The 12,555-nt window shown below is 40.9% G+C and overlaps 1 protein-coding gene across 8 annotated transcripts in view; it reads right to left on the bottom strand.

Moving 5' to 3' along the window:
- Positions 1-9,732: 9,732 nt before the first annotated feature.
- Positions 9,733-12,555, bottom strand: part of LOC148183476 (AN1-type zinc finger protein 5-like) — a 38,961-nt gene continuing 36,138 nt past the window's right edge. For all 8 annotated transcript variants that reach the window (XM_088061514.1, XM_088061515.1, XM_088061508.1 and 5 more), the window contains 2 exons: positions 11,649-11,774; positions 9,733-11,370 (listed from right to left, as the gene is read on the bottom strand). In XM_088061514.1, the coding sequence (XP_087917640.1) occupies positions 11,206-11,370; positions 11,649-11,774 (291 nt within the window). In that variant the 3' untranslated portion in view covers positions 9,733-11,205. The remainder of the gene's footprint in view (positions 11,371-11,648; positions 11,775-12,555) is intronic.

Below are 12,555 nucleotides of genomic sequence, written 5' to 3'. Positions count from 1 at the left end.
GGGTCTTCGTTTTGTTTTTGACATTTTTGAGCCTTCCCATTTTAGGAGTTGCTCTGGGGTGAGTCCCTCTCCCTTCCAAGGCCACCTTTCAGCCGACTTTAAACCGCCACAGATCCAACAGTTAGATAGACCTAATTCTGTGGCTATTTCTTGCATTAGGTCTATGAAAAGATTCTGGTTGGGGGCTGGCAATCCCCAATTGCTGTATTGTCTCTCTAATTGCTCATAGTGCTCACTAAGAGAGTTAAGCTTCTCTTGTTCTAGTCTCTTTTTCCGAATTTCTACTTCTCGCCTCCTTAATTCTAGGGTTAGTTGTATTATCTTGTTATCAGATTCTATCCCTTCCTCATCTCTGGAGAAGCAGAACACTTGATAGAATTGCAAACATACTCGGTCATCATCACTTTTTAACAAATCAAGAATTATCGGTTCATTACTAAAGGAGGCTTTCTCTTCATGTTTTAAATTTTTATCTTCGCAATACACTTTCCCCCTTATGGTACACATTTTTAAGTTTGCTTTATTGTAACACAAAGGGTTGACTTTATAATATGCTAAAAAGGTGGATTGTCTTTTTCCTCCTATCCAGACAGTTTTGTTACATTGGCTGCAGATTGGAATTGGAGGAAGCATTCCCACTTCTCTCTTATACCTGAAGTGGGTAGCTTTGGTTTTTCTTCTCATAGGAGTCTTAGACTGCCCGTCCTTAAAACCTGCCCCTGAGTGGTAACACCAGACCTCCCCCTTTAATTCACAAAGATTATACTGAGTGCCGTTAGACAAACAACGTTCCGGAGGACAGTTAATTATTCGTCTGGTATCTATGGCAGTCAGACACTGCTCACACTTCCCCAGGGGACGCTCCCCCGGAGGTACCTCGGGAATCATTCTCTCGGCCAAGCATACGGCTAGACTCAGGATAGTCAGGATTCCCCACCGGTGTATCCCTCTGCCTTGCCCTTCACCCGTATAGAAATATACGGCGGGGATTACCATCTTCTCGGCAGCAAGGATATTCTTCAGGGGCCCTTGTAGTCCTTATGGCGTACCTTCTCTTGAAAGTAGCCCACCGAGACGACTTAATCTTGTCTGTCCTGCACGGTACCTTGACTGTCTTTTGGCACTCGATTTCTAAAGCTTCTGCCTTGGAGTCTAGTTTACCTCTAATCCCCTTTTGAAAAAGCAGGTACCACTCAGGAGAGTCAAGTTCTAAAAACCCCGCCTGGGTGACAAGTATTAAGAAACGGCTAGTCAGCTCCTGTTCTTTAGTCAGACAATCGGTACACAATCCCTTAGGCCTGTACTCTCCCCAACAGTGGGTTACCCAAATTTGTTTACAATAAGCACATTTAAAATGTATAAATGGAAAACAATCACAGTTTGCGTTGATGTAACTTATCTGGTCTGCAGCTCTACGATCTCAGAACAATCATGTACTAATTTTTCTGAATAGAAACTGAGCAGGATTTTGTGCAGAAGTGGTTTTCAATTCCAAACCGGGTGAGCTGATTAAGATGGCTTCATATTTTAGAAGCCTAGAATCAGTCAGCCACTTCTCTGCTTTTTGCTGCAATATGTTTCTCACATCGTGGGGAGTGTAAACTACCAGAGGAGCCCCAAAAGTTATTTTCTTTGCCTCTCCCACCAACAGAGCCACTGCTACAATTGCTTGTAAACACATAGGCCAACCCCGACTAACAGGATCTAAGATTTTTGAAAGAAACCCTATAGGCTTCCTTTTGCCTGCCCATTCCTGAATCAGGACTCCCTGTGCTGTTTGTCCACTCACATCTACAAACAACTGAAATTCTTTATTCGTATCTGGTAGAGTTAGTACCGGGGCAGTCATAAGAACAGTTTTTAATTTCTGGAAATTAGACTCATCCTATTCAGTCCACTTCAGCCTGTCAGTGTTTAATCTTTCATACAAAAACTTCACTTTTTCACTGAAACCCTCAATCCACTGCCTGCAATATCCCAAGAGCCCTAGAATTTGTCTAATTTGCCTTTTTGTTTTTGGTGCAGGCAATGCAAGGATGCCTGCTACCCTCTCTGGGTCCAATTTTTTTTCCCTTGAGATATTCAATGTCCGAGGTATTTTATTTCGGGCTCTGTGAATTGCAGCTTACATTTTGAGACTTTCAAACCCTTCTTTCCTAGAAAGTTTAATAAGGCAATCGTGCTTTTCCTCACGCTCTCTTCAGTCGGTCTAGCTATTAGCAAGTCATCTACATACTGCAAAAGCTTTGTCCTGTCCTCAAGAACAAATTGGGTTAACATTTGTTCTAAAGCTTGCCCGAAAAGGTTCGGAGACTCCACGAACGCCTGGGGGAGGACCGTCCACCTTAGCTGTTGCTTACGGTTTGTATCTGGGTCCTCCCACTGAAATGCAAAATAATCTCTACTCCTTTCATCCAGAGGGCAAGTCTAAAAAGCATCTTTCAAATCAATCACACTATACCACACATCTTCTGGTGAGAGTCTATTTAGTAAAGTATAGGGGTTGGCCACCACCGGGAATCTAGTCCGGGTCCTAGCGTTTACCGCTCTTAGGTCCTGGACCAATCGGAAGCTGCCATCCGTCTTCTTTACAGCCAGGATGGGGGTGTTGTGTTGAGACATGCAAGGTTCTAAAGTACCTCCTTTTAGGAGGTCATCAATTACTTGTTTCAACCCCCTTCTCCCCTCTATCGGATGGGATATTGTTTAACCCTTATAGGGTCCTCAGAGTTCTCGATTTCTATTTTGATAGGTTTGATATCTAGCTTTCCTACCTCTCCCTTTGAATGCCATACTTCAGGGTTTATTTTCTCCTCATCTTTAGGAGTTCAACTTAAATATTTTCACCACCAATTCAGAATTTTTAATAATGATATTAATTCTTAAAGCGACAATCATGTCCCTTCCTAATAAATTGTAATCTGCTTCTTCCATTAATAGCAAATTCCCTAAGCAAATTTTATTTTCAGATTCTATTTCCACATCTTTTATTACAGGCACTTCAAAGGGGTCTCCCTTGGCACCGATTACAAAAACTTTTTCTCTGCTAGCCACACATCCGTATGGCAATTTCTGCAGGGTACTTCTCTCTGCCCCAGTATCCACAAGAAAACTTACCTCCTGTCGTTGGGGGCCCACTTTTAATTTTATCAAGGGCTCCTTGGATGTTCCGGTCCCCAAATTAAAGAGCCCCTGACACCCCTAATCTTCCTGAAAAATTTTCTCGTCTTTTATTCTTTGTTTACAATTCCGCTGAACGTGTCCTACCTTTTTACAGTAGTAGCATTCAGGGGGTTCTCTCCGTGGGGCCGGGGCTGCCCGGTGAGAACCTCGACCTTTTCTGGGCAGTGTTTTAAACTTACCCTGCATCTGCTCTTGTTTCTGGACCTCTTTCACTGCAGTTACTAAAACCTTAGCTTGCAATTTCTGCTTCTCATCTTCTCTCCTCATGTATACTTTTTGAGCTTCCCTTAGGAGCTCCTGGAGGCTTTTATCTTGCCACCCCTCGATCTTTTCTAATTTTCTCCTAATGTCCTCCCAAGATTTAGCAACAAATTGTGTTTTTAACAGAACCTCTCCCACAGGAGAGTTCGGGGCAGTCCCAGAATAAATCTGTAAACTTTGCCGTAATCTCTCGATCCATTCAGTGGGTGGTTCCTCTTTCCCTTGACACTCTCCAAAAACTTTGCTAATATTCTGGCCCCTAGGGACCGCTTCTCTTATACCTTGTACAATTATGCTCCTTAAATCCATCATGTTCCGTCTGCCTTCCTCCGTCTGTGCATTCCAGCTCGGGCTTACGCCAGGCCATTTCTGGTTACCTGGCGTCCCCTGTGGATTGCGTCTGTCCCAGTCTCTGATACCGGCTTGTTTAATCATCTCTCTTTCCTCCTGATTAAACAATGATCTCAGGATTGCCATAAGATCGTCAAAGGTATAAATACTACTCCCTAAAAATTCGTCTAACCTCTCAGCCACACCAAAAGTATCATCCAACAACCGCCCCATCTCTTTCTTAAATGCCCTTACATCTCCAGAGTTAAGGGGTACATTCACAAAACCGATCACTCCCGGGGCCGTCAGTACTTCCCTAAGAGGGAACAACCGGTGCCCCTCTTCACTCTCTCCCCATTCATTATCCACCATTCTCGCTCTCAAACGGTTTCTACTTGCGGGAGGGGAGTTGGTGATTGTGGGTTGCCTCCCCGTTATCAATTGTGGGAACTCCGCCGCCACCCGGTTGACGGGAGGGATCCCCTCCGTTATATGGGAGGGTCCCGGTTGTGGCGGCTGGACCGGCAAGGACGGATAGGGTGATCCCCAGCCTTGTGCAGGAGAAACCTCCGAAGAGGCTACTGTGGCTACGGTGTTTGCAGGCGGGGAAAGGGGAAGGGCTGCCGGCATCGCTGCCGGCACTGAGTCTCCCGCTTGAGACACATGTATCTCAGTGGGTTGGTCTCGGGGGCCCAAGGGTGCTGAAGGCACCACTTGATCTACAGAGGAAGGTCCCGCCGGTTCATGATATGGGGGTGGTAAGTGGTCGAGGGGTTCCCAGGACTCAGCTCTCGACTCACGTTTTTCTTTTTGTTTCATTGGGAATAGCCCTACTCTGATGTTTACCCAGAGCTTAGCATATTCCCTCTCCTCAGGATCTGAGGGGACCTTGTTCTCCACATAGGAGAATAACTTATTACATGTCCATTTTTCAAATGTGCCTAACACTGGCCAAGTGAGGTGACTTCTCAACTCCTGTCCTCCCCAAACCTCCATACAATAATGTATCAATTTTGCCTTTGATTTCCCCTTCCTCTGGGGACAATCTTCCCAGTGTTTTAGCATCCACCCCAAGGGACTTTCCAGCGGGATGTCTGGTGATTCCTCCCCCTGATCGGAGGGATTTTTCCCTGTGCTTCTTCTTTGAAGCTTACTCTTTTTCTGCCCCATACTTTGCAAATATATTTTCTTACCTGTCTTCTACTTCTCCGTGAGTCGGTATCAGTTTCTGCGTTGTGTACTTACTCTAGGAATCAAAATTTTGCCGATACTCACCCTTCAGCGAGCTGAGCTAAGGTTTCTTGTAATCGGTACTTTTGATCCTCTTCCGGACCTCTACCTGGGTCCGTTAACTAAAAGGGTTTACCAGTTCCCGAGCTCGACAGGACGTATCCTTCCCCTTTTAGTTCCTTGCGATCAGTCCCCCGAGACACCCTTTGGCCTCAGGTTTTTACAAGCGTGTGTCGAGAAAAAAAGCTTTCACTCTGGATCGCTTCCTTCGCGGCCGGCCAATTCCCTCGCGGGAGGATGGAAACGCGGCCTTGAAGTCCACACTCGCCCCGTGATCAGATCACGTCTCACACACTCGCCCGATCGCCCACTCAACCAGCAGTACTTACAGCTATTTTCCTGCGTGGGTGTCTTTGTGCACAATAGACGTTTTACGAGCAAAACAAGCCGCGGCTTCCCGAAGGCTCCGTGCCTTCTCGAGCTCTCCGATCCGGATCCTTTTCCTTTTTATTGTGGTTTTTATCTCAGCCTAAATTTGGTTCGGACGTCGGAACGAGCTACGGGGGCTCTCAACTCACCAGGCCGCCAAAATCAGCGGGGGTACCCGTCCTGGGCAGTGAGATTCCCCGCAGTTTCTCCGATCCGAGTTCACGGCACCAATTTGTTATAAATGCAAAGGCAAATTTAGGTTAAATAAAAGAACAGTTTATTATAGAACAATTTTTATAATAAAAATAAACAACGAGGAAAAAACCACAATAAAATAAACAGCGCAGTGCTGGGTGGACAGGGGTCTATACCCAAAGGTATAGGTGTTCCCAAATCCATGCTCGAGGGTTCTCTGGCCTGGGTTTTTATAGGGATTTTGTGTCCTGAGGCCAAAACTCCGGGCAGTTACTGTTCAACAAAGAGTTTAGATGGCTGGTTGAATGAATTTCCTGGAACCGTGGAACTGAATCAATAGACGACTGGGCAGAGTCCTCTCACATGTGAAAGGTTCTGAGTGCTTCTTGATTGTATCTTCGGTTGGACTCTCAGGGTGAAGTGTCCAAGTCCGGTGCGGAGTCGATGGATATCTCGGCTGGGCTCTTCCTATTGTCTGGCCTGATTGCATCTTCAGTCGGGGCTTGCAGGAAGGGGTGCCCCGGTGTGGTGTGGAGTCGATGGCCATCTCAGCCTGGCTCCTTTCTTTGTTTAGCTTAATTGTTCGTGTCCTGCTCTTTCTTTCAGGCTGATGAACGTCACCTAGGGTCGTTACCGCCTGAATGGGTAGTTACTGCTGGGTTTGGGGGAAATTCTTAGGCCACACTATATTTTATATAATTTTTACATTGTTACAAATCCAGTTATATACTTATTTATTCTTTCACGAATTTTTATCCAAGGTTACATTTATCACACCTGTGTCCCAGGCTGGACCAGGAATCTGTGGTCTCCTTCAGGAAAGTCCCAGTGCTTGCATGAAGATCCAGAGATCCCGGGATCCAGGGAAATTCAGTCAGATTTTCCCATCTGAGGTGCCAATTCTGATACTGAAATCAGCCAGATAAAAACTAACACAGTTCTGAGTATTAGAAAGCAGGCATTCTTTATTGCAGCGTGCTGGACATGAGGAGGAATTTTTCCTCTAATCTCTTGTAACCCAAGACAGGCTTTTTATTATACATATTGTTTACATATTCTTCAGGTATCCTCGTTTGCTTGATGTATATTCATTGTCCTGTTTTGCATAGTCCCATCCCTATCAGAAGTCCTTATTTGGTCCTCAGGGGTCTCTTTCAGGGTCTCTGGTGGTCTGTCCCCCAAATTGTGGTGTCTTCTGGTTGACCCCTGGTTTTGAACATGCGCAGTTTGTTTCTAGCAATTAGCAAGATTGCTTTTATCTTATTTATGCCCCCAGAGCTCGTCTGCATTTCCCAGGACTTTACAAAGTTGTTTTGTCATATGATGTAGTAATGTATAATTTGTCTTATCAACTGGCTTCCCTTGATCAACTAGGTGGATAACCTTGTCATAACCATTTATCACTTTAGATTTAAGGACCAAACAACTAAAATCCAAAGTGTTCTGCACCTATATTCATATTGTTTTTGCCAAGGGATATGTACCACACTGTTTGCACTAAAATTTAAAGATCCATTTATCAGACTTTTCAGTACCAACTCTTACTTATTAGCCTTCCCTTTGTTTGAAAGTTCAATGAGCCTCAATGGAATTTGTGCTCCTGAATGATTATAGACCCTATATGAATTATTAATAGAATAAAGCTTAGTTTTGAATACAGGCTCCTATCCCACCTGTCAACAATTTACACATGATACAGTTAATGATTTTATAGAACAATGAGAGATTTTTCATTCCATACTTTCCTCCTCAGATTTATTGAGTTAAATTAATCAAGCCTTTGTGCAGATTAAAAAAGCAAATGAATGCAAGAGGGACCATCAGAATTACTAAGTACTAGTATCAGTATGGTTATCCTTCCTAAAATACTCTCACCCTGACAATATCACAAATCTGGATACATTCTCCCCAAATATCCAGTTCCAAGATGCATTCACAAAACAAGCAAACAGAAACCCCCTCATCCTCAAACTGAATGAGGTTTTTATAATGCAGTTGGGTTGATTTGACTTTAATACAAAAAAGTAGAAAAAATATAACTTTCATGATTATAACAGCTCCACAATTAAAAAAATTAAAATTCATCCTGGCATATGAAGGCCCAGAACATGCCCTTGTGCCCTTATCAGAAGCATATATAGTGGCAGCAGTAATTATTTGTCTTAGGTTGCATTGCAAGATGTAACCAAAAGTATGTATTCTATTTCCATCTGTTAAAACCAGGTGGGGCAGTGTTCTTTATCTCTTCCATGACGAATCCTCCCTCCAGGGGGATATCTTCTGTTAATGGGCCATTGAGTTTCACTGCATGACTGATAAAATAACATCATCCCCATGGTAAATGCTCCACCCAGGGGGAGGAGCCAAGCATTCATACCTGGATATAATCTGAGACTTGGAACACTGTTGGAACACGAAATAAAAACCTCTCTGAGTCCCTCAGAGAGAGAAAGGAACTAAAATATATTAAACCATATAGATATAAAGTAAGAGTGTAGGTTTTAGTTTTAAGTAAGTAAAAATATAGCTTAAGTTCCTTAAGAGTCTGTGTTAGCTAGTGAAAAGCCCTAAGGCCTAGTTTAAAGTTCAGTAATGATACCCTTCACAGATTCAACTTAGTCCCAGACACAATGAAAACATAGCTTGCATTCTTAGATAGAACAGATAGGACTATTCACGTAAACAGATAATGCTGTATGCATAGGATTTAGGTAAAACTGACACTGCTTTCGTGAATTAAGAATTAAGCTTAGATTGGTGTAGAAAAAGTATTTTAGAATTGCGTTTTAAGCTGATTGGATGATTTACAAATTTAATCCCCTGTACTGAAAAGAGGCACACACACATACACACACACAAAGAACAACAACAACAGCACCATCATCATCACCAGAAGAAGAACTACTGCAACTGCTTCTGCTGTCCGGACCAACGGAACTCTATGATGGAAAGCTGCTGCTCAGAATTTGGGATTTTATACCAAAAGCTTTTTGCAAGGACTTTAACTCTCTGAACTCTTTGCCTTTGAGACAGATGCATTTATACAATAAACATCTTTATAGCTACCAACAACTGCTCTTGTCTCCTTAAAGACCCGGAGACCCCCAAGAACAACTTGACAAAACACCACAGACAGCCTTTTTCACTGGATTTGAAGAGGAAGACCAGACCATTCTACATCACCACTGGACCTTCAGAGGAAAATTACACCCTTCTACAGGATCACCGCTTCAACAGAACCAGTCTGTCACTCCAGGAAGACTGCAGCCACCACTTAATCTAACTGCTAGCAACACCCTGACCAACAGAGTGTGAGGTTGTATTCTGACTCTGTCAGTGGTTTTTTTACTACTCCATTTTATTTTAATTTTCCTATTAAGTTGTAGGGTTTTTTATTTATACATACTAATAAATAACTGTTATTCCTATTCCCATATCATTGCCTGAGAACCCCTTAATTCCAAATTATTATAATTCAGAGGGAGGGGGTTTACATTTTCCATTTCAAGGGAGGCTTCTGCCTTCCTTAGCAGACACTTGTCTTTTCAAACTAAGACATTATTATGTATTATTCACCAGCAAAGATAGCTTCTTTCAAGTTCATGTGCTGTGTGCTCTGTACTTTTGTTTTTCCTTGGGAAAGGTACGTATGGCATATATGACATTTGTATTTGGATACAGACCCTGACAACTCTGCCCAGGCCTTCTAATGAAGATTTTAACAAAACAATGCAGTCGGTACACTGGCTGTATTAGAACAGATCCACCGGAAATAACTTCTGTAGCCAAAAAGAGAAAAAAACAACCCAAAACCCACAACAGAACAGAAATGTTTCAAGTTCACTAGTAATATTTCCTTCATTCCCTTTTAAGCATGTTGCTGACATCTTTATCTGGTCATCAAGTAGTTACCTGTATTCCAGCTGTTCATGCTTTTCTGACCTCAACAAGTCATCTTAAAGAAGTCAGTATGTCAAAGTTAGAAATAAGGAGGTTAGAATGGTTTAAGAAAAAAAATCTATAGTATTAGTTTTGTATCCCAACCACCACAGGGATACTTTTAAGTTACAGCAATAACTAAAACCAATGAACTACCACAAAAAGTATTTCCTTATGTACATGATTTTTATTATTTACATAATACAGCAGAGCATAGATGCTGGATAGTGTGATTATGTGCAATACCTAAGTATGAACTATCTGTACATACCTGCATATCTGATAACTAAATTGAAAGAACAAATTTAAAGCAAAAGCTTTATTTTTTAATAGTGAACTAAAAAACTAAGATTGAACACTGCAATAAAAGTCATAAGTAGCATCTTGTGTACATACACATGAGGAGGCATTATAACACTAGTCTACACTATACTTGATTATATAAAAAACCACCACAAGCTTCATACATCACAAAACCCCCTTCCATTATAACACAGAAATTATATTACCAGACAAGCATCAGTGAACTATACTGTCCTTTCTAGTTATTATACAAAGCTGTAGATAATGGAGCCCATGCAATACACCCAAGAATACAACACTCCTACACCCCAATACAATTAAAAATGATAAAGCAGCCTTCCAAGAGTGGTTTCAGCTCCCACTTAAGTCTACAAGAGTCATGTTGGGTATGATTCCCATACACAACAATTGTTACATTTAAAACTTTTTTTCTTTTAACTGGAAAAAGCTCCTAATAGTCTTTTGAACACAGAATGTGCTGAATTTAAGAAGCACATGAATAGTAGACTGCTCAAATACTTCTGCAACTTACATACATGCATGTGTCACTTGATAGAGTTGCTGTGGTATGTCTAAAAATCCCACCCATAGCTTTTGTTTTCTAAGTCAATCTTAGCACAATATTGTGCCACACAACATTATTAGCCATGCAAGGAAAACTAGACAGCTGTTGCAGGACAGTTCTTAAGTTTCTAACAGGACATTTCCTTTGGGAAATTATTATAATTTTCATTATTCTAAAGTTAATGTTATCTGTTCTAAAATAATTTTCTTCTCATACATATCTGATTTTTTTCCATTTTTCTCATTGCAGTTACTAAATGACTTGTTATTAAATATGGCACCAACAGTCACTGGATGGTAGAGCCCTCTACATGTCTTATATTCTGCTGGAATACAATGGAACATGGAGATGAAAAGTAGAATAAGATTTTAAATGGATAGAAGTAGACCATCAGCCTTTCTGACATATCCTTCTCCCAAACAGGCACAGTCTTTGGCTAGTCATAAACACCTTGAACATCTCAAAAGGCAGATCTGCTGCAAACATGAAGAAAACATGTTTAGAACATGTGAACTAGAGCCTGTCTTCTGTGCATGTGTATTCCTGTGCAGGTTCTAGCCATCCAATCATATTCTGAGGAGAGCATATACATTTTCAAAGACTGTATCTATCCAATTCCGCCTGTATCAAACACCCAAACATTGTGAAAAAACATTAAGACAGACAAGGCTAAAATTAAAACTTTGGAGAACAAAGGAAAATGGTCATGTATCTGCTCTTTAATGCTTTCATAGGGCATATTAAAATAAAACAAATAAAAGTGAGTCTTTTCACAAATAGACTAGTTTATATTCTCTGGATTTTTTCAGCCACCACAACTGGATTCTCTTTCCTGATTTTTGCTGCAGCTTCTGCTTTGTAATCATACGGACAGTTATGCTTGTCAGAATAACGGTGAAGTCCACAAAATAAGTTTCCACATCGGCAATCAAACCCTGTATAAAGAAAAGGAAAAGCAACATCACTAGGAAGCTTCAGACTTAAGAAAGATATAAATTAGAAGCTTAGCCAGTTCAAAGGGGGTATGTGCATCTTCTGTATCAAATAGATTAAGTGGAATGAATATTTTCAAATATCAGCTTTATTAAGGGATCTAACACGGATTTTGTAACAGCAAGCAAAAGTTTAATGCCTACAGATTTCAACAAAATTAATCTAGTAAGAGGCAACTAATAATATAAATCTACTCAATAATGACAAAGTATTATCATACCTGTAAGGCCAACCTTTTTTCTGCATGTGAAACATCTGTTCTTCTTTGGTTTAGGCAGTTCAGAAGCTTTCTCTTCACTCTGTGAAGTACTAGGTTGAGAAACTGATGGGCTTGGTTGAGTAACAACTGTTAAAGCAAACAAAAGAAATAAAGGTTATTTTCTTCTTTTTCTTGACTTCACTAGCATGTTTGTATTTATTAACAGTAAATTCCCCTCTACTAAGACCCTGAAGTTTATTGTCTGAAGTGGTAAGTAGAATAGGCATTCTACTAACTTCCCTTTTATCTCTACAGAAAATAATCAAGTTTTCCCCACTGTTCCATCATCTAGAAAATGCAGTATACCTAGTGTTATCACCTGTATACAGCCATATAGGTCCTGTACACACAATGTTAAAAGTAATATGATCCAGTTTAAATTAATCTAAAACAATAACAACACTGTCAAAGTTGTTGAACAGAGGGGATACTTGTGGAAAATAGTCAATAGGACCATATTTTAGAAATGAATGACATTTACAGTAATGATTTTTTGTCATAGTACCAAGTTACTCTGCCACTATACTTGAAAATTCAGATGATCTAAAACCTCAAACAGTACAACACCTAACATTCTTGAGCTTCAAACAACTGATTTTATGATATACCAAACATACTACTACAAGACACACAGCTCAAAAAAGCCCTTATTTCAGACACTTTTTTTCAGTAATTTAAATAAAAAAGTACATATTTACATTTGATATCAGTATCCTTGTACTATAGTCAACCTTAATGATCAGGCAGTTTGAGTCAAAATGTCTTATTTTTTAATTGCCTTTGTCATGAACACTTTTGTTTACATTTCTCACTTTTTATCCAAGTTCTATGCAGGATAAAAATAGGTCCTTCAGTGAACTTCTGTGGA

Source organism: Pseudopodoces humilis, chromosome 12 (assembly GCF_049639895.1).
Source record: "Pseudopodoces humilis isolate 2021_Gansu_Grassland_sample_001 chromosome 12, ASM4963989v1, whole genome shotgun sequence".
In the NCBI taxonomy this organism is placed as follows: domain Eukaryota; kingdom Metazoa; phylum Chordata; class Aves; order Passeriformes; family Paridae; genus Pseudopodoces; species Pseudopodoces humilis.
The sequence above is the reverse complement of the archived record's forward strand: the minus strand, read 5'-3'. Positions and strand labels throughout refer to the sequence as shown.